Genomic DNA, 24029 nt, shown 5'->3' on the forward strand with positions numbered 1-24029 from the left:
TGCTTCATGCCCTGTTTGTGCTGAACTAAAACCCAGATTCTATGGTTCGGCTTCTGGCAGACTGATCAAGGCCACTTCTCCCTTCGAGAGACTAAACATTGACTTCAAAGGGCCCCTGCCGACCGAGACAGACAACAGATACATATTCACTGTTGTTGATGAGTATTCAAGGTTCCCTTTCGCGTTTCCGTGCTCGGATATGACCTCGGGCACTGTCGTGAAATGTCTGTCTGACCTCTTCGCTATGTTTGGGAAACCTTCGTACATACATTCAGACAGAGGGCCGTGTTTCATGTCGGCCGGGCTAAAACAATTCCTATTAGAGCACGGCATCGCAACTAGTCGAACGACGGGTTACAACCCACAGGGTAATGGTCAGGTGGAACGATATAATGGAGTTATTTGGAAAGCCGTAACTCTGGCGTTGAAATCAAGAGGACTGGGCCCCGAGCGGTGGGAGGTTACCCTTCCCGACGCTCTGAATTCCATACGCTCTCTGCTCTGCACGTCCACCAATGCGACTCCTCACAAACGAATGTTTACTCACCAACGACGTTATGTTGACGGCCAATCGGTGCCCGACTGGCTAACCCATCCCGGAACAGTGTTCATGAAACGCCCGGTACGACAAAGCAAGTATGAACCCATGGTGGAAGAGGTCGAACTCATCGATACTAATCCAGAATACGCTCATGTCAGGCTCCCGGATGGCAGGGAGACCACTGTGTCGGTTCGTCATTTGGCTCCCTCAGGCACTCCCCCCGCCGGTACACCACCATCTGGCACACCTCCCTCTGACATTCCCTCCCCAGGTGTTTCCCCCTCAGGGACTCCACCCGAGAAGGGTGACGGCGGAGCTACCGCGTTCCACCCGGGGGCGATCGGGGAGTCATCTCCGGCTCGAGTCGAGGCTCACCAAAAGGATCGGAAGCCTCCCTCAAGTGAAACCGCCATCTACTCTCGGAGAGGCCGGCGAATAATACCCCCTCGCCGACTCAATCTGTAAAGGGGATTATCGGCATCCTCGATGCTCATGCCCCTATATGCTCGTTACATAATATATCGATGCTCATTACCATGCTCCTACAATTCAAAATAATCCTCACTGCTTGGCATGTATGCTTCTGTAGATTAGATAGTTCGCATTGCTTGAAATGTATACTCCTGTAGCGCTGAAGTAATCCTGGTGCGTTAGCTGGGCCTCTAGTTACATTTTAAAGACGAGGAGAATGTGGTGAATGGAAGGTCGTGACGTGTGACCACGTGATGCCTGGCTCGAGCACAGAAGAGATAAAGCTGAGGTTCGGCTCGGCCGCGGGGTTTTGTCCCTGGGGCATTGCCGTTGTATGTCGCCGGCTCACTTGGTGCTCATTGAATGGTGAGAACACTGATTGATATATAATACTGATTTATTTTGCGGTGATTAGTTGCGCGTGTGTACCTTACTGCTTGTACTCCATGCTGCGTTTGTATTTCCTGGTGTGCCCGTAGAAGCGGCTTCAATCAAATGGAATAAAGCCTAAACTCTGAAGGTTCTTCTCTCGTCTTCATTTCACAAAGTTTTGCGAAACTTTACATTCGGCAAAGTATATTAAATATATGCTCAACAATGCACAACAGGCATTTTAAAGGCCATTTTCCCTGCTAGAGTGGGGTTTAGCCTTGTGGGCCCCATGACAATCTTCTCCACTTTACCCTATTTTATGCATCTCCCCTTGTTAACCCACTTACCTGCATTTCTTCTTCCACCACCATGAACCAAGTCTTTATCAGTCTTCCCCGTCCTCTACTTCCTTCTACATTCAATTCCATCACTCTTCTTACCCAGTTTCTTTCATCCTTCCTCGACATATGACCTAACCATCTCAACCTGTTTCTCTTCACAACATCCATCACAGGCTCTGTTCCCATCATCTTCTGCAATTCATCATTTGTCTTCCTCTCTTTCAACGATACTCCGTACATCCACGAAACCATTCGTATTTCCACCCTTTTCAGCCCTCTTTGCTGCTCCACATTCATTACCCATGTCTCGCTCCCATAATCATAGCACTTGTCACACATGTAGCGTACACCTTTCCCTTCAATTTCAGAGCACTTCCCTCCTCGTCAGCACACCATTCAGTTCCCGAAACTTCTTCCATGCACATCTCACTACAGCAACCATCGCTGAGTCTGAGCCACCTTCTCCATTCAGCATGTCTCCTCGATAGCAAAATGTTTTCACACCTTCCACCTTCACGCCATCTCCAAGATCCAACTCAACATTTCCTTCATCTGCAACTCCCTCTTTGCACACCTTACACTTGAATGTAGCTACTACACTAGTTAATGACCCTCTCACACCACAAATTTTTCGGTGAACCCGCTCAGCGAAGATTGCACATTCAATGGAATTTCACTCCAACACCCTTCCTTTACACAGCACACGGCCACTTCCCCACACCTTTCCTTCCTTACGTGCATGAAACAAAAACATAGCTACTCTTTAAAATTCAAAACACCTCACTGCACTGGAAAACATGGAGACAGGAACATTGCACTGTAAAAGACTTGTAATACCTTCCCCCATCTGGAGGTGGCGCTACATGGTACACATTTACATCGAGAATTTGAACTCACCCTCCTCCCCCCCCACCTCCAAGACCACCGGCAAAGATAAAAACACCCCTATACATTAATTGTGGTCATGCTGATCCTATGTAGCAAATCTGGATGCAATCAGCCGAGATTGTAAGAGGAGTAGCACGACAACCAAACAAACACACAAACACCGGTCCGTGAATTAAAGTAAGGATTCCTTGGGGCAAGGGTGTGGGTGTGGTGGAGGGAGGAGAACAGTTTGGCAGCCACAGTGACATCATGTTTTTATGTTAAAAAAATTCCCTTCCATGGAATTCCAACACAAGAGGCCAGTAGGCCCATCTTGTGCTCGTAGTCCCAACGTCTGGTTGTTTGTCCATGCTCTCTCCTTTTCAAACTAGGAAACAGCATGTACCGTTTTTAAAGTCTTTGGCATGAATCTGAGGTTCTAACCTCCCAGACTCAGTTCTGATGTTCTTACTGCATTACGCTACCGAGTCTGGTCAAAGACGTGGCCAAATTCTAAAGACAAAGGTCAAAGACAAAGATATCACAGTGACAGGCTAAAACTAAAGTTAACAGGATTTTATATTGTAAGCATCGGAGGTAGCATGAACACTGTACAGGAATTTATTGAGGCCTCGTCTACAATATTATGTTCGAGTTTGTTTGTTTGAGGGTGCCATTTTGAGAAGGTTCAACAAAGAGCGAAGAGTTTCTGCTGTCACGATGACCACTCACCTCCACTCATTCGTTCTTTTCCCCTACCTGTGAAAGCAACTTCCATATTCTCTTCAATCTCATTTTTCCCTCTAGATCTTCAAGATAGCTTATCATCACCATATCAGATCATCCTCCAGCCAAAACAATTATATTGTTACGGTCCGGGGTTCAACGAGAGAGGGAAGTTCCTCCAGAATTCCCGGTCCTGAGGCTAGTCGCGGATAACTCCATGGCTTGGTGGGTTGCTAATCAACCACGGATGCCAATTGGTACCACCAATTTTGGCAGGGTGTCACGATTTTGTATAGCTACCTTACCTTTGGACGACGATATCAAGGGGGCTCATGCTCTCGATGCGTACTTGTCTTAATCTCACCTGATCAGGTGCAGCTGAGCGGAACTGCTGAGTATGCACCAGCTAACAGAGCAAATCACGTGGAGTAGAACTTATCAGCTAAACTACATGCAGACTCTGCTCGACCAATGGAGGAAAAGACACGACAAACAGGGTACATTCACAATAATAGCAATTTATTTATAGCAAGAGCAAGAAAAGATATGTGGTACAATAAGCAAGGGATTTAAATTTAATACATGAAAAATGTACAGCAGGGGAAAGCAAGGATTCGTGAAGTATGGCAAAAGAAAAACAATTATTTCAATAACTAGGGCTATTCACATGACGTTGAATGGAGTCTCGCACACTTACTCTCCAAGTTAGATGGTAGAACGTCCAGATACGAGTCTCTATAATGGAAAGCCATGCTCCCCACATTCCCTGTTGAAGACATTCCTGAAAGGGAGTGGTGGTCATTGGTGGTGGTAGCTGTTGTTGAGACATTTGTAGCAGCAACATAGCGGTGAGTTATGGTGTGGTGGTTCATGGTGGTTGAGGCATTGTGGTTGTGGCTGTTAATGGAAAAGGTAAGCAAGCCTGGGTTATTGTCTGATGGTGTGGTGATTTTTATATAGGAATCTTGATGGTGTTTGAAATGTTGCAACGTTGGGGTTCGAGTCTGTTGGATAATGACACACGTGGTTTGAATGGGAAATGGCATGCATATGCAAATGAGTTGCCCCTGTTACTATGGTCCTTGGTGTGCATGCATGCGAGAAGGAAGGAGAGGTTTGTGTGTGCAATGAAGCAAAATAATGTAAAGAATGAAAGACTGATAAAGAATGGAAAAAAAAACACTACCGAAAGCCCTCACAATGCATATTGTCCCATAAACCCACTACACATAAGGGAAGATTTATCTAAAACAAATACTAATGAAATAACTGTCTCAGAACCGCTATATGTAATGTGCCATTCCCTTGAGGGAGTGCCGGCTTCACAGAACCGCAACAATATTTTTCTATCCCTGTCAACCCATTCCCCTCACCCCAAACCAATCCCTTTCCAAATTTCCAGTTTTTCCTTCCTGCGCGTTTGTTTCTGCATCCATCTTGTCCACCGTCCCTGTACGGCCTTACCTCCCCTTCATTCTTCTCCACATCTCTTATTTTCTCCAAGTCTCCCTCTATTTTGTCTCCCTTCCCTGCTGTTGGTAAGGTGTGTTTCCCCCTCTCGTTCTACTGTCCCTTTTGTTCTGTAACGTCCTGATCCGTTCTATGTTCTCACTCCACCACGAGCCTCGATTTTATATCCAAAAAGAAAGGAAAGCCATTCCATGCATCAACTGTTCTCTGAGTGAACGACCACTGCCTTACTATTGGCCTAACTCTTCTTTACACTAAAGTTATGGCCCCTGGTCCGTCACTGTCCATTTCGATGAAAAATTCTTCTGCACTTATCCTCTCCCAACCCTTCATTATCTTAAATATCTCTATCAGATCTACTTGTAATAACCTCCTTTCTAATGTATAAAGTTCTGTCTCCTTCAGCCTAATGTAGTTGCTCTCCACTGAGCATCTCTCTATGGGAGCTTTGGTCTTCCTCAGATATGTTAACCAAAACTGAAAACAATATTCTACAGATTGGCTTGAAAGTCGCTTTACCAATCCCCAGTAAAGCATTTGTTCTTAAAATCTTTTAATGTACAGTACAGATTTTATTGTGCACGAGCAAAAGTACTCGGCCCCAGTGATGAGAAAAGCTAGCCATGGTGGTGGCGAGAATGACTCCCTCGGGCACGCGAACATTTGTCTGGGGAATTAAATCCATCCTGTAGTGCTCAACTTCACCAAAGGTGGCGCTATTAAAACCAACTGCAACACCAGGAAAGTCCACCCCATCATTTTTCCAGAGGGAGCCGCGAACCCTGCTAAAACCTGGCCAGTACAACCTTTTACCTCTGTGACAAATTTGGTCCAAATCCATGCAGAGGTGTAGGACTGTATATGTAACACCCAGACAGAAGCATTGACATTTATAGTTGGAGACTACGTGCAATCATTAGTCATTGTGTCTGTATGCGGTCCTTCATATTCTGCTGAGTCAGTCAACCTGAGTCAGCCGCATACTATGATGGGGAAAGAGCGGAGGGGAAACAAGGTGCGATAAATTTATCTGGGGTAAAGCGACTTTCAGGCTACCCTGTAGAGGAGGCCTCACGAAATTACTGTACAGTGTTAAAACTCCCTCCTTTGATTTGTAATTTATCCCCCAACGAATACAACCAAAACCATGTTTGCTTTATCTATAGCTACCTGGCACTGTGCTGTCTGCTTCCCCCCAATCTTTCCAATCAGAAACTGCCTCATGCCCTTCCCTCATCCATCCAATCAGAAACTACTTCATAGAAGTCGAGTTCACTGTCGGAATTGCGAATACCAATCTGGTAGCGTGGTGCAGATTAAGTGCCCATATATTTTAGCTGTCTTGTATGGGTCAAATTCCAGACCCAAGTAATTGTCGGATTGGTGCTTCGCAGGTATTGCATCACAAAGTTTGCATCACGTCACATCACAAAGTGGGCCATTATTCGGATGGATGTTAAGCTGGGGACCAACGTGCCAACACTGCTTGGTGTACATTAAAGGTCCCATGGAATATTTTATTGCCTTGAGTTGACTGAATGGTTCGGGTGGTGGGCTTGGGATGCTAGGATCCCGAGTTCAAATCCCACTCAGCTGTTGAATCAAAATGTATGATCTGCGATCAGTCATAATTGCTGCGTTTTTCCAACTGAATGATGTCCATGCCATCAAGTGTGGGCTTAGCAGATTATGGCTCCGCATATCGACATTGTTGTAACAGCTAGCTTCAACAAAAAATTCTACATCCTAAATAATTATACGTGTCATGTTATGTCTTAACTACCTTCTGCTTGACATTTGCTTTTCCATACTGGCAGCTTGTTCATCATTGTTCTGTTCCAACAATAGTGTATCATATCACGTGATGAACCTGATTTGCATTTCAGAGTGTATATATAATTATCTAGAGAGACACCTCCTAACGTAGAGGCCAAGCAATGTTCACACAGTTCGCTTAATTACCTGCAACACGAACAACACTGAAACTTAAATGGTATTCCCACTGACACTCCAGCCATAAGGACTCCGATCCGATGGCTCATTGTCCTCGGCTTCCTGGGACTGAACGAAACACCCAGAACACATTTCCATCATACATCAATTCGAACTGGTATGGAATGCAATTGGACTTTGTCTTGATGTGGCTAAGCCTGTGGAGCAATATGTCTTGGCCAAATATAAAATGTATGATGTGGCCAGGTAGGGAAATTAAGCTTACTTCTCATCCTTTTTGGGGCCATTTACATAATACTGTTATGTGGAAGGGGAGGAGGCTCTAAAGCTTGATTGGTATAAGAATAGCATGATCCTTGTGATTTGCAGAGCGTAGATTGACTCTTGTAAACAGGGAAAAAGTCAGGGTAAGGTTGTGTAACGTAAAACCTCCTGTTTGAAAGGCGAGGCCACATGGAGTGTTTGTGAAGCAATGGAATGAAGAAAGTGATTTGAACCATTACGAACTGTCGACATGTGCGCATAGGCCATGGTGGCGAGATGTGCGATAGAAGCCCAGAAGGGGTAGAAGACTTTTTTATGGTCATGCCCCACGGGGCGTGACAGTGACAACAGGGTGCTGCCCATGCAGGCGGACGGCCAATAACGGCACCCAACACTTAAGAGAGGTGAGTAGGGTGAATATACTGGTTCTGGCTCACTTTTCCCCATGTAAATGAATGGGGGATTTTCAGCGATTCATATTTTTTTTCCCTAAAAATAAACCCCCTTTTTATCCCAAGGTATATTTATTTGTCTCCCCTTTTAACCTGGGGACACTTTTTTTTTTTTCAAATAATCCATACAATAAGATAAAGATTTGTTTAAGGTGATTCGAAAAAAATATCTGAAACGTCTAGCCCTCGGGACACTCTTTATCAAATAACCGATGCATATTGTTTAGCTCACTCATTGAACCTATAAAGATTTGTTCATTCTCAAATTCCTTCAATAGTTCAATTTTCTTTGCACAATAATCCCCATCTAAAATATTGAAAAACAAAACATTTGAATCTTTATATTTTTTTTAAGATACCCCTTTTGTGCCATTACGAAATGATAAACTTCTCTTAATGCTCTTGTTTGACCACCTCCTGAGCCACATATCATTTTGAGATTATAGTAAATTGTTTTTTCATTGTTCAATTGATAACCATCAAAGTTTTCAGTCCATTCAAGGATATTCATTTTTTTCTTTACATCATCCAACTTACTACTTTTTAAATTGATTCGCTTATTTGTTTTATTTACCTTTGTTTTAGTTATTTTTTCAATAAGACTTATTTGATATTTTTCACATTCATTATGTTTTCCATTTATATACCAAGACTGAGATTTTCTCCACTCTTTAGTTTGATTAATACTTGGTTTGACCATTTATATATTGCAAAAAAACGCGGCGGTAGCCCTTAAAAAACCCTAACCCATCTTCCCATCGTTAAAACACAATCTATTCTATTCACTCTATCATACAATATCCATATGGAACACAATCTATTCCATTATCTAAAATAAATCTCTTATCATCAAAGGCTCCTAATGCCTTTTTATTTACTTCTTCACTATATATGTTATGTTTATAACTTCTTATTGTATTCATTTTCCTATATTCTTCTTTCTTATTCATCAAACAATTATAATAATTTCTAAAAGTTATTGATTTCTTTATTACATATTTCTTTATTCCCTTTAACCTCTTATCAATCTGATCACCATACTTATAAGCATATGCCTTTGCTCTCAATCCAATAAACTCACTCATTACTTTTCCACCCAACTCATCCTTAAACTTACCAATAACCTTTTCATTCTTTTTGGAAAATAACTCACTCTTCTTGCTGAAATTACTTGTATCATATACTCCAATATTTTTCTTCATATCTTTATAAACATCATCAGTTTTTATATCTGGGATAAAACTATCAGTGTCCATATACAACAATGAAACATTTTCACCATACTCTTTCTTTAAGTCATTATACAAATAATCATACATCAATATATTTGATAAATCAAGAACTGCTGTTCCAATATAAATTGGTTTATCCATTACAATACTTTCCTTTTTCATATGAATTGCAGAAAAGTTCTCTGAAAAAACCTCTTCTCTCTCAAAACTTGGTTTATTTATCAATCTCGAAGCTTCTTTCCAAGATGTTGCGAATCTAATGTTTTGCCTGTTTCTAACATTTTCCATAGTCTTTCCAAATACAGCATTATTCATTAATTTATAAAAGTCCCCTTCAAATTTTACTTTTGTATTTGCTCTCATATCTGTATTGAATTGAATATACTTCTTCACCCAAGGACTTTGTTTAAATTTTAAAACTATGAATTTTAGCTACTCTCAATCCTCTCTCAAAAACTGTTTTAAGCTTCTCTGATGCAAAACATATCCCTCTTTATCCTAGAATGTTGTTAATAACTTTTCTGTTGATTTGCCTTTAATATTAAAACTTTTATGATAATCACTGAACCATTCTTTCTTTGGGGTTTCTTTCTCACATGCAAAAGGAAGGTCTTTATGCTTATTATGAAGATCACTCGGGTACCTCAAATCAACTTCAAAATAATAACCTTCTTCTTCGTCATTCAATTCCTCTTGAGAAGAAATAACAATATTCATCAAAGCCTTTTCATAATCCTTTTCTTTCACCCATTCTAATTTACCATAAGGCAGAGATTGAGACATTGCCCATCCATAAAAATTATTAGCATCAAAATACATCAAATAATTACTATCTTTTTCACTATCATAATTTGGAAGATATTTATTATTTTCTTTAGCATATCTTTTTGAACATACTTGTGATATTCCACCTCTCTTGGACTTCTCAATCATCAAAAGCATATCAACATCACTGATTAAATCTATATCTTGTTTTGTCATTTTCAACATTGCACTCCAAGCTAAACCAGGAGCTGTGAAATAGTGGGCAGGATCTAATCCATAACAATTTTTATTATGACAGTGATCTAAAAGCTTCAAACACATCAGCTAACAATAAAACATCTGTTTTTAGATATAAATCATGATATTCTCCAAGGTTCTTTATCTTAAATATTTTCCATATTTCTTGTGCGTGTTTATATTCCTTATCACTTATCTCTTCTTCATAAAGGTTATTATAGAAACTTTCTTTTGAAGGAAGTTGTGTTTCTTTAAATCTCATAAATGAATCCATATAATCATAAGGATAAATTCCCTTACTTGTAAGAATTTTCTCTTTACTTTGAATTTCATTCCTTGTTTGAATTTCCTCTCTCGTAAGAATTCCTTCTTTAATCAGAATTTCATCTTTAATCAGAATTTCCTCTTTAGTTAGAATTTCATTCATTGTTCGAATTTTCTTTATAATTAGAATTTCATCTTCAGTTAGAATTTCTTCATTAATTTCCTCATTAATTAGAGTTTCCTCTTTACTTTGAATTCTCTCTTTAATCTGAATTTCCTCTTTAGTGAGAATTTCCTCTTTTGGAAAGAATGAATTAAGATTTGGAAAAGAGTCCGTGGAGCTTAGATTTGATGCGAGGTAGGCTAGTGGTGTTCCCATAAACTTGTAAGAATCTAGAAACCTAATACGAGTTAAAGGTTTTGTGAATATCATTTTTGTAAATGAAATATACTTTTGACTTGTGTTTGTTATGGCAGAAATATTCCCTGGTGTTTTTGAAAGTTCATTTATAAATAGATGTGTATCATAGTTGGCGCTGTTGTGAAGAAAGACTGGAATAAAAGAAGGTAATTTATAATTAAGATTACAACAGGAATGAGCGGGACCTTATAAGCTGTTCAACTCCTTCCTCATCCCTTATTATCCTTGAATCACTTACACCCCATAGAATATCATACATATATTCATCAGGATTTCTTGTTATTCCTGTATCCAAAATAATTTTTTTTACAACAGGAAACCAATAAAATTTCTTTTGGATTTCTAAAAGAGCCTTACCTTTTCTTAACTTTATAATTTTTTCATTATTTAACATATCATATCACAAATAAATATCAAAAACATATTCCTTGTGGTTTCTGTTATTATATCAAATCATCTGTTGGAGAAAAGTATAACAAACTTGAACATTATAGTGGAAAAAAAGCTTCACAAGAGTTTGTAAAACGATTAGAAAAGGATTGTATAAGACTCACTAAATTAATGAAAGAAACAAATGAACCGATGAAATTAACCAAAGAAGAAAAATTAGAATTTAGAAAGAACAATATCTGTCATATTTGTGAGGGGGAAATTAAGGAGTCTAAAGTTAGGGATCATTGTCATCTTACTGGTATCTTACTGTTATGGCAGAAATATTCCCTGGTGTTTTTGAAAGTTCATTTATAAATAGATGTGTATCATAGTTGGCGCTGTTGTGAAGAAAGACTGGAATAAAAGAAGGTAATTTATAATTAAGATTACAACAGGAATGAGCGGGACCTCTATATTTACCAGTAAGATGACAATGATCCCTAACTTTAGACTCCTTAATTTCCCCCTCACAAATATGACAGATATTGTTCTTTCTAAATTCTAATTTTTCTTCTTTGGTTAATTTCATCGGTTCATTTGTTTCTTTCATTAATTTAGTGAGTCTTATACAATCCTTTTCTAATCGTTTTACAAACTCTTGTGAAGCTTTTTTTCCACTATAATGTTCAAGTTTGTTATACTTTTCTCCAACAGATGATTTGATATAATAACAGAAACCACAAGGAATATGTTTTTGATATTTATTTGTATATGGTTCTTTTGGATTAGGAGAAGCAGTATTTATCTTTTTAAGGATACATTCAAAATCAGTGGAAATCACAAATGGGTGCATGATAGATTTATTATAATCTTCAAAAGAAATCTTTTCACCAGGTTTAGGCATTGTAATTACAGCTGATTTATGATAACTACAATATTTTGAATGTTGTTTTAATCGTTCTTTTGTATGATGTTTTGTCTGGGGAGGTGTTTCGTGCCATAATATTATTCTAACATATATTTCTAATACATAAATGCTGGAAAGAATGTTTCAAGAAAATTATCATTTCTGTGTCCAAGCATACCTTCAAGAAAAGGGTATTCGGTATTTTAATAAATATGTTCTACAACATAAGAATGAGGTGTTTTCAATAAAAGATTGGCATTATGCTGATGTTGATAAACCGACAACTTTAGATTTAATGAGAATGTTAAATAATGAAAAAATTATAAAGTTAAGAAAAGGTAAGGCTCTTTTAGAAATTCAAAAGAAATTTTATTGGTTTCCTGTTGTAAAAAAAATTATTTTGGATACAGGAATAACAAGAAATCCTGATGAATATATGTATGATATTCTATGGGGTGTAAGTGATTCAAGGATAATAATGGATGAGGAAGGAGTTGAAGAAGGGAGGGAAGAGGAGGAAAAGGAGAAGAGAGAGAAGGAGGAGAGGGAGAAGAAAGAGAAGGAGGAAAAGGAGAAGAGAGAGAAGGAGGAGAGGGAGAAGAAAGAGAAGGAGGAGAGAGAGAAGGAGAGGGAGGAGAGAGAAGGAGGAAAAGGAGAAGAGAGAGAAGGAGAGAGAGAAGAGAGAGAGGGAGGAAAGAGCGAGACAAAATAAATATAAAAATATGGAAACCAGTGAGATTAAAAAAAGATTGGTGGTATTACAGAAAATAACTCAACCCACCGAGGAGGAAAACAAAGAATTGACAAGTCTATTTGCAATACTTTCGGCAAGAATATTGACATCGACAAGATATTCGTTTTAATTCAAGTTTTTCATTTTTATTTTTTTTCTTAAATAAATGGAGGAGAGAGTGAAGGCATTTCTAAGGATTCTTTATGTTTTAAAAATTAAGATTCAAATGTGCATGTTGGAAACTAAAAAGGTTTTTGCACTCTGCAGGAATTTTTCACATAAATAAATGAGTTATTGTCTCAAATGTAAAAAGAAAACTAATACTAAAAATATTTCATATATTAAAAGTAAAAATAACAGGGTTATACAAAAAGGTATATGTTCGGTGTGTGGTTCAAAAAAAAATAAATTTATCTCCAAACACAAACGAGGAGGAGATATACAAAAGTTTTTATCAGGAAGTAAATTTACAACTCCTGGAATACCAGGGGAATTACATCTTCCAGGGTATTCTTTCTGTGGTCCAGGCACAAACTTGGATAAAAGATTAGATGAGGCAGACAATCCTAAATCCTGGAGTCAACCCATCAATAAGGTTGATGAAGTGTGCATGAGACACGATATTGATTATGGGAATACCACAACGTTGGAAGAAAAGCATGAAGCCGATAGAGAAATGTTGTATAATTTGTCTCTGATACAAAATCCAACCTTAAGAGAAAAAGTTGATCGGTTCATTGTGAAAAAGATGATCAGTGCTAAATTGAAACTTGGACTTGGAAATTCAAAAAACTTATAGGCTCTAATGATGTCATTAAGACTGAAGAGCAATTAGCTGATGAATTACATAAACCAATATTCACAAAGTTTCAGAGAAGGAAAGTTTATTCCAAGGAAGTTGATTATATCTGGTCTGCTGATTTGATTGAACTCAATAATGATAAGGGGTACAAGTATGCTTTAACCGTTATTGATTTGAGGAGTAGATACGCATGGGTTGTACCATTAAAAAACAAAACAGGTAATACTCTTATGTTAGCCTTTCAACAGATATTTAATAAAAGTAAGAGAAAACCTAAAAAATTGTGGACTGATGAGGGTAGAGAGTTTTATAACAAGACATTTATGAATTTTCTAAAAAATAACAGTATTACATTATACAGTACCTTTAATGAAGGGAAGGCAGTTGTTGTTGAACGTTTTAATCGTACCTTAAAAGAGAGACTATATAAAAAATTCACACAACTCGGTTCACAACAATGGTCATCTTTTATTCAGGATATTGTGGATAAGTATAATGACACGATTCACACGTCAACAAATATAAAACCATCAGAAACATTTACAAAATTAAAATATGAAAAAGAGATTAATGTCAGAAAACCAAAGTTCAAAGTTGGTGATATCGTAAGAATATATAGGTGGAAATCTCATTTTGAAAAGGGTTATACTAAACGATGGAGGAACGAACTTTTTAAAATTGTTGATGTAATAGATACGGTTCCTTGGACTTATAAGATATATGATTTGGAAGGGGAAGAGATTTTAGGTTCATTTTATTCACAGGAATTACAAAAGACAAAGATAAATTGAAATTTTTTGACTCCGCCCACACAAAACCCACCCACAGAAACCCCACCCCACACAAGCTCCACACAAACCCCACCACACACAAACCCCCCACAAGCTCCACACAAGCTCCACACACACAAACCCCACACAAGCTCCACCCATATTCATCATATTCACATAATTAGTGATTAGTTAATTAGTTCCCCACACACAACATGTTTATTTAATTAAAAAATTATCCACCCATCCACACAAGCTCCACCCATCCACCCATCCACCCATCTCTCCACCCATCCATTTATCCACACAAACCTCATCCACATTCACCCCTCCCACATAAGCCCCACCGAAGCCCCGCCCACATAAACCCTGCCCACATAAACCCCTCCCACACAAGCTCCACCCACATAAGCCCCACCGAAGCCCTGCCCACATAAACCCTGCCCACATAAACCCTGTCCACATAAACCCCTCCCACACAAGCTCCACCCACATAAACCCTGTCCACATAAACCCCTCCCACACAAGCTCCACCCACACAAACCCCTCCCACCGAGGCCCCGCCCGCACAAGTCCCACCCACACAAGCCCCACCCACACAAACCTCATCCACATTCACCCCTCCCACATAAGCCACCGAAGCCCCGCCCACATAAACCCCACCCACACAAGCCCCTCCCACACAAGCCCCACCCCCTCATCCCCCTGTGCGCCCCCCACCTTTGACCCACCACCTCCCTCATCCCACCCCCACCCTTCCCCACACACACACATGGGGAGGGGAGGGTGGGATGAGGGGGTGATGGGTCATTGGGGGAGCGCACCTACCCCCCCCTTCATGTCTTAATCCTTTTTTTGAAATTCAAAATCAAGTAATTGTAAACAAAACAAATATAATTAATCAAAATTGCAAATATTAAATATTCATTTGCGAGAATGTATAATCTTTCCCAGCAATCTTCTTCAGATGTCTTGTGATGTTGAAACTCAGACACCATATTCTGTTTTGAAACAAAAGGTGGATAATAATTAGGTTTTATAAAGATAATTACATGGTATTATGAGTAAGCCTGGTGTTGGTTCTAAGTTCAAACCTCGTTGACCACTAAATTAACACACCAGGAGGCCGACTCAGCCTGTCATCCTTTCAAGGCCAATAAAATGAATTCCAGTGTACTGGCAAAACCGCGTCCAAACTAAGGATGCAACCAACATAAGATGACATTCCAAAGAGAGAGTGATATTAATAAAAGAATAACTAAATAATAATTCAGAAACATTTACCTCCAGAAAATCATGTGTTGTACCACATTGCTTCAACAGCTGATGTTGTGTGATCGAGCTGAAAAAAAAATAAAATAATAAGTCAAGGGTATAGATGGAGAGACAGACAGAGAGAGGTAGGTAGAAAGACAGAGAGAGATACAAAGAGACAGACAGGGAGAGATAGAGAGAGACAGACAGGGAAAGAGACACACACACATACACACATATACACACACAGACACACATATATATATACACACACAGACACACATATATATATACACACACACACACGTGTCTCACCATTGGTTTAATTTATTCGAGATCAGAGGCCGTGATAAGACTTCATACCAGTCATTATAAATGTTTTTCAATTCTCTTCTAAAATCATTGACCTCTTCAATAAGAGCATTCATTTGATGCACCTCATCGTGATATGTAAACTCCACTTCTTCCAAGGACCTGCCAGGAAAAAATATATATTTTCTTATTATCACGATTTAATTTATAATCAATTGCTTCATTGTTCAAAGAGGAAACCATACACAAACTTACCAACTTTGTAGTGAGCTGTTATCTTCATCGGAAGAGAGTGGGTCCATGTCTCAGTTTTTTTTTACCATTGGTACAAGATGGCAAAAAGATCAGAGGCCGTGATAAGACGTCGTGTCAGTCTTTAAAAATGTTTTTCAATTCTCTTCTAAGATGATTGACCTCTTCAATAAGAGCATTAATTTCATGCACCTCGTCGTGATATGTAAACTGCTCTTCTTCCAAGGACCTGCCAAGAAAAAAATATATATCAGAATTATCACGATTTAATTTATAATCAATTGCTTCATCGTTCAAAGAGGAACCAATACACAGGCTTACCAACTTTGTGTTGAGCTGTTTTGTTCGCGGAAGAAAGATCGCTCATGTCTCAGTTGTAAAAATGAAAATCCCGTCTGGCAGAAACTTTGTCTGGCGAATCACTTATAAAGCAACGATGAGGAGATTGCTTAATCATTGGGTGTGGCCACAGGAAATGACGCTTCGGGTGAGACAGCTTGGAAAATAACTGGGAGATATATTCTCAAATTGTATGAATCATTTTTAAAACATACTTAAAATACCCTAAAATGGTTTTGATTAAACATGTTTTCAGTTCGTGTTCTGAGATAAAATATAAACACGAGACCTTGTCTCACAGAATAGTTCCTGTTTTTTTTTCACAGCATGACTGTCCAAAAACACTTCCTCATTTTCACAGCACGACCGTGTCAAAAAAACACTTCCTCATTTTCACGGCATGAACTGAAAACATTTGAAACAAAACTTTTTTTATGGCATGGTTTATACACAAAAATGATTTGCAACTCGGGCGGTGGCCAGATGAGATCATTAAGAGAAGTTTATCATTTCGTAATGGCACAAAAGGGGGTATCTTAAAAAATATAAAGATTCAAATGTTTTGTTTTTCAATATTTTAGATGGGGATTATTGTGCAAAGAAAATTAAACTATTGAAGGAATTTGAGAATGAACAAATGTTTATAGGTTCAATGAGTGAGCTAAACAATATGCATCGGTTATTTGATAAAGAGTGTCCCGAGGGTTAGACGTTTCAGATATTTTTTTCGAATCACCTTAAACAAATCTTTATCTTATTGTATGGATTATTTGAAAAAAAAGTGTCCCCAGGTTAAAAGGGGAGACAAATAAATATACCTTGGGATAAAAAGGGGGTTTATTTTTAGGGAAAAAAAATATGAATCGCTGAAAATCCCCCATTCATTTACATGGGGAAAAGTGAGCCAGAACCAGTATATTCACCCTACTGAGTTGGGCTCAAGGTCAGGGAGGGTCGGACTGGTTCGCAAGACGCAAAGAGAATACGATCAGCACATTTCAGGGGACGAGACACATCAGCCCTGACCTCTGGTGATCATCATTTTGAAAGTGCCATCTTGCATCTCTTTTATCACTCACCTTCATCGCCCCTCGCTTACATCGCTCCTCACCTTCGCCACCTCTTGACTTCGTGGGCCCAGTTGCTCAATCGTATCGCTGTGGGCTCTCAACCAGCCTGTGCCAATACAAACCCTCGTCTACTTTCCCAATTGTTTAGCAAGAGTGTGGTCTGTGATGCTTCGTGGGAATAGGGTTTTATTTCATTGCATTGTATATAAGCTGTCTTTCCCTTCTCCCCGCTCATGTCTTTTGACTCGCTTAATTTGTTCCGTTTTCCACGTCCCACCCACCTCTTGTCACCGTATCTCTTTCTTCCATTACATTATAAATAAACCCTTATAAAGAAAAGAAACATTTTCCATCCTCCCACCACCCACGTGTGCCACCGACAAAATTCAGCTACCTTTCGGCCGTTCGTGAAATTCAATATCTTGGCACGGAAGCATATCACATTTGTGAGCTTCCGAGGCGACAATACATTTGGAAAATGGTGGTCCCCTTCCACACCCCTCTTCTTCTTTCCAACTTCTCTACCCTCCCTTTACTCTATCGTTCAGTAGTCGGTGCATGTTAAAGACCACACGGTGTCCTTTAGGGAAGAATAAGCGAGCTATTGCCAGCATTCTGAACAAATTCCAAATTCCTGCCCTAACCTATAGAGGGCACTGCATCAGCGGTACAGCCATGCCCTCAACCAGTGATGCCACCCCGCAGCCTTGTGCCGCATACGAAAAAAAGAAGACTCCATGCTGTTGTTTCTTTGTTATTCTTCATCAGTTTACCCCCCCCCCCCAATTCCTCCACTGCACTTCTTCCATCAAATCCAGTAGATGACATTCATGAGTAGATAGATGTCCCTTTATGAGATTTCCTCCTTAAATATGCATTGCCCCGAAATTTTGTCCAGCAAGATGGACACAAATCCTGACCTTTTCTCATAGTAGTATTTTTTAAACTGTCAAGTCCACATGATCTAAAATCTCACAAAGTCCTGTCTTGTCCCTATCCTTCTTCCTAGGAGCACGGTTCAACCTTGCTGCAGTTCGGTACATCCGTGCATCAACTGGCGCGCATCATCACCCGCATGCTCGAGCAGTACGACTGGACCCACTTTTCCGTCATCACGAGCTTCTGGCCGGGGTACCGGGAACTCCTTCGCGACTTGCGCTACATCACAGCAAACAGCTTCGTGGGCTGGCGCATCCAGGACACCGTGTCCATGGCCATGAGTTCGGATGATGACGAATCAACCATGGAGACGTTACTGAAACGCATCCACACAAAGGTGATTGTGCTCTTCTGCTCGAGGCAAGAATCGCGACACCTCTTCGAGGTGGCCAAGCGGATTGGAATGACAGACCCCGGGTATGTATGGATCGGATATGAGCTGAGTGCCGGAGACCCCTTCAACGTACACCCGGTGTACCCTTCGGGCTTACTGTCCATCTCGTTTGACATCTGGGAATACCCGCTGGTTCAACGGATCAACGACGCTGTGCAACTGCTGGCTGTCGGGTTCACCCGTGCCTCCGAAGCCGACCGCACGAGTCCCCGGTGGGTATACTTTACGATTGCAATGCATTCGCTCATCGTCGTCCAGATGGATGATTAGTTTGCCACTGATGAATTCGTTGTGAGTTTGCTAAATGATTGGTGAAATGTTTGTAATTATTTGGCTTTTTCTGGTTCATTGATTTGGTGCATGAATGGAGATGTGATGCAAATAAGCTGAGATTATATTTCCATCCACAGAGGCTGTTACAACAAGCCAGAAGGTGAAGGAAGTGTTCCTCACGGTCTGGGAAGGTAGGCAAATCACAGGAGTGTGGCATTGAAAAACATTTGGGCATTCATGAAAATAATTGGGTGTGGGAGGAGGGGGGATGGAGGGAGGAGGGAGGGAGTGGGTTGGTTTAAGTATTGCTGAAACAACTCGTCCAACCAATCGTTTTTCCTGAAACTTCAACAAAGCTGTGTCACCTTTCCATAATATTGCCATTGAACATGTTAGTTTGGAAAGTTCTTAACGATGTTATGAGCACAATGAACACCTTTCCCCTAAATAATGTGATGAACATCCTGATAGACGTATACACAAGATGAACATGCTGTTCACGTTTCGCCTTATGTGATATGATGAACAAGCTGTACACATTTAGCCCATATGATGTGATGAAAAAACTGTACACATTTAGCCCATATGACGTGATGAACAAGCTGTACACATTCAGACTATATCACGTGATGAACAAGCTGTACACATTTAGACTATATGACGTGATAAACAAGGTGGACACATTTAGCCCATATGATGTGATGAACAAGCTGTACACATTTAGACTATATCACATGATGAACAAGTTGTAGACATTTAGACTATATGATGTGATGAACAAGCTGGACACATTTAGCCCTTTTGACGTGATGAACAAGCTTTACACATTTAGCCGACATGATGTGATGAACAAGCTGTACACATTTAGACTATATCACGTGATGAACAAGCTGTACACATTTAGACTATATGATGTGATGAACAAGCTGTACACATTTAGACTATATGATGTGATGAACAAGCTGTACACATTTAGACTATATGATGTGATGAACAAGCTGAACACATTTAGCCCATATGACGTGATGAACAAGCTGTACACATATAGCCCATATGACGTGATGAACAAGCTGTACACATTTAGCCTATATGACGTGATGAACAAGCTGTACACATTTAGCCTACATGATGTGATGAACAAACTGTACACATTTAGCCTATATGACGTGATGAACAAGCTGTACACATTTAGCCTATATGATGTGATGAGCAAGCTGTATACATTTAGCCTACATGATGTGATGAACAAACTGTACACATTTAGCCTATATGACGTGATCAACAAGCTTTACACATTTAGCCTCCATGACGTGATGAACAAGCTGTACACATTTAGCCTACATGATGTGATGAACAAACTGTACACATTTAGCCTATATGACGTGATGAACAAGCTTTACACATTTAGCCTCCATGACGTGATGAACAAGCTGTACACATTTAGCCTACATGATGTGATGAACAAACTGTACACATTTAGCCTATATGACGTGATGAACAAGCTTTACACATTTAGCCTCCATGACGTGATGAACAAGCTGTACACATTTAGCCTATATGACGTGATGAACAAGGTGTACACATTTAGCCTCCATGATGTGATGAACAAGCTTTACACATTTAGCCTCCATGACGTGATGAACAAGCTGTACACATTTAGCCTATATGACGTGATGAACAAGGTGTACACATTTAGCTGACATGATGTGATGAACAAACTGTACCCATTTAGCCTCCATGATGTGATGAACAAGCTGTACACATTTAGCCTATATGATGTGATGAACAAGCTGTACCCATTTAGCCTACATGATGTGATGAACAAGCTGTACACATTTAGCCTATATGATGTGATGAACAAACTGTACACATTTAGCCTATATGATGTGATGAACAAGCTGTACACATTTAGCCTACATGATGTGATGAACAAGCTGTACACATTGGGATGTCATGAACACTCTGTACGTATTTCGATGAATGGATGTGATGAACTCTCAGCACAAATTTAGGGTTGAGGATGCGATTAAGACAGTGTATAACCTTCGTTTTTGGCTATGTATAAGTGTAAACTTACAATGGAAGGACGGTTTTGTAACTTTTTCACTCACACAGTGAGGTTTCCCAATTTCTTGCTCGCGTTGCTGGAGATGCAACAAACGAAGTGCTCTTCCCTGTTTTCAACCCTATGTCATGGATATTCCAAATTGTTCTTTTTCCCTCTTTCCTTCGCTAACGGACCAATCTCTCACTGCATAGTATTTCCATGCTTGAACCGACTTCATGCTTAAAACTCCTGGCCCAACATACACAGGGCTGCTTTGTAACGATTTTATCATGATTGTGGAACCACCTTCCTAAAACAGTTCAATCACACTCTTCCCTCCAGGGTTCTCAAGCAAGCAGTGTACTCGCATCTCATGTCAACCCTCATCCCAACCACAATCTTTTCTATCCCCATTAACGCCAGCTAACACAACCATCTTACTTACAAGTTTCCTCCCCTCATCCCATCCCTTGGAATGATGCAGCTGTGAAATGCCAGGAAATCAATTGTTTGACTTGGTACCCAATCATCGGTGTTGCTCTCCGCTTGATGTTCTCAGTGTTACTTCGGCTGGCCGCACACATAATAAAAGCATCATCATCACTCAAGGATAGCTAACAGCTATCATCATCTATCAATGGATAGCAAAAGAATCGAGGAAAAACGTTTGTTTTCCATTGTTTCAGTTTTTCTTGGTTGCCGTCTTCAAGAGCTCTCCCGCAGACTTGAAATGAGTGCACAAGTCCTCTCACTGGAGCTAATTAGGAGAGCAAGCGTTGGAAGTCAAAGTGCAGTTTTAAAACAAATGATGTTTGACCTGTTCCACTTGCTTTGAATCATTCATAAATTATTCTGAGTCTGAATTAACTCATTCATATCTCAGGAGGTTTGTAAGTGATTGTTCAGAAGAGTTTAGGCAGCACTGCCTTGGTTGTCCTGAGAGCCACAATCACAATTTACGTGAACTTTCTTCACATAACCAGACCAGGCATCCAAATATCGAGACCATACTCTGTACAGAGCATCGGTGCTGCCAAAGCAGTCTCCTGGGCTCTTGGGCACAATCCTGGACAGGTCACCACTCCAATACAGGACACTCAAATGGCTCAATCATCCCAGCAAGCTGGTCTCATTTTGCCAACCTCAGAAAGATGACAGGCTGAGTCAACCCCACCTAGTATTAATTCAATTGCCGAGCAGGATTTGAACTCAGGACCCAAGGATCCCAAGCATGCAACCAAACCATTAAACACTAGGAAGAGACCAGGCAGGACGGTTACCTCGATATTCTCAGATATTTCTTGTGATGGGCTCTTTTGAACAAGTTAAAGCTACAAGATGGTCATAGCTTGTCCTTTTACTCTGCAGTTCCACATTGGCCACCAGTAATGTCATTAGCACAAACTATTTTGGGGTGCGTTTCTCCTTCACAACGGGTCAGTTTGATCTCCAATGTAACATTTAGCCATGACTGGACATATATTGAGCTTTTGATACAGTCTGGTATCCCACCTTACTCTCAAAACTGTCTGCCTATGGAATCCAAGGTCAACTCCACTCTTGCATTACTGACTTCCTCCACTCTCAGAGCCAACGATGATTGGAACTGCTTCATTTATTCTTATTTTTTTTTTACATAGTCAAGACTCATGGAAGAGCGAGAACACATAACGGATCAGGATGCAACATAACAAAAAGAACAGCAGTAGGAGAAAGGGGAGACACCAAAAGCAGGGTGGATGGAGTAAATAGATGGAGTCAGACAAACAAGGGATGCAGGTAATGATGAGGGGTATGGGAGAATGCAAGGGGTGGACAAGATGGTTATAGAAGCAAAATGTTGGGATGGTCGGGGATGATTTCACAGGTGTAGAAAATATCATTGCCTGATTGCTTTGGATGGGGGATGATTTGACATGGTGGTGAACAGCTGTCTTTGAAGACCTGGAGGGAAGGATGATATTGAAGAGAATGTGGAAGTTGGTTCCACAGGTGTGTGAAAAAAGGAATGAATGAGTGGATGTGAGCAGTGGGTCTGGATTTTGGCAGTTTCACCAGGAGCGGGTTGCTGGTGTACCGCGTGCGTCCTGTACATACATGGGGGGACAAAGCACAAATAGGGCAGAGGGTGCAAGACCAGAAAGGAGGCAGAAGAAGACAGAGACCACTGAGTAGTCGACCATGGTGAAGTGATAGGCCCATAGTGATAGGTGAAGGCGCGTGCTTTATACGCAGGTCTCAATAAGGTAGGCGCTGATTGGTTCAACCGAAATGACATCACGGTTAATCCGTTGAACCGTCATTACGGTTGAACCAATCAGTGTCTACCTTATTGAGACCTGCGTATAAAGCGCGCGCCTTCACTTCCTCCTTCACTTGCTGCAATTTTTTTACCCTGAAGAGTGCAGCACGAAAAGCTTCGGTCATTATTATGTCATGTTTGTTTGTATCCATATTAAAGTTCTGTAGTACCAAACATATATATATATATATATATATATATATATATATATATATATATATATATATATATATGTATATATATATCTTAGCAGGTGTATGCTAACACGTTGTAAGCAATAACGAAACGTGCTGCCCCATTGTCTCGGGTCGCTCACCTGCATTTGTTTTTTTTATTTCTTTTTTCATATATATATATATATATATATATATATATATATATATATATATATATATATAATTTTTTTCCATTTATGGAAGCTTTCCGACGGTTCTAGAATTTTTCCAGTGTATCGGCTTCGATGTCCATCAGCACACAAAATTTCAGCTTCTCCGTCACCCAGAAGGTATCGATCTTTAATGTGAGTCAGTGAATCAGTGGTTAGAATGAGCTTTATACATTGGATATACAGTATATATTGTTACGGTTCTGCAAAACCGCATGCCTCTAAGGCAATGGCACCCAACATACAGTGATCCCCAGGCAGTTATTTTGTTAGTCTTCATGCAGTCAGACCTTCCCCTCATGTCTAATGGGTTAACGGGATGAAGTGCATTGCCTGGGTCTCATAGCTCAGTTGAATAATTTTATCTCTATCTTCTTTTCAATCCTGATTTCCATCCAACCCTTTCCTTTTATCCATGACACAAATCGAAGCAGGCACTGCACCCAGGCAGCCACCCTATGAGAGACCCACCACCAACACTGTACAGGACACGCATGACGCG

General features: G+C 40.1%; 2 protein-coding genes across 3 annotated transcripts in view; both read left to right on the forward strand.

The window, feature by feature from the left end:
* LOC147010090 (protein FAM200C-like) overlaps positions 1 to 24029 on the forward strand; it is a 527036-nt gene that overhangs the window by 232399 nt on the left and 270608 nt on the right. The gene's annotated exons all lie outside the window — the stretch shown is intronic.
* Positions 1 to 24029, forward strand: part of LOC147010092 (glutamate receptor ionotropic, NMDA 2B-like) — a 244428-nt gene that overhangs the window by 56935 nt on the left and 163464 nt on the right. Inside the window, exons 2-3 of the mRNA XM_085862546.1 lie at positions 18197 to 18732; positions 18931 to 18984. Of these exons, the coding sequence (XP_085718672.1) occupies positions 18197 to 18732; positions 18931 to 18984 (590 nt within the window). The remainder of the gene's footprint in view (positions 1 to 18196; positions 18733 to 18930; positions 18985 to 24029) is intronic.

Source organism: Eptatretus burgeri, chromosome 17 (assembly GCF_056783735.1).
Source record: "Eptatretus burgeri isolate ZD-2024b chromosome 17, Ebu_testis_v1, whole genome shotgun sequence".
In the NCBI taxonomy this organism is placed as follows: Eukaryota; Metazoa; Chordata; class Myxini; order Myxiniformes; family Myxinidae; genus Eptatretus; species Eptatretus burgeri.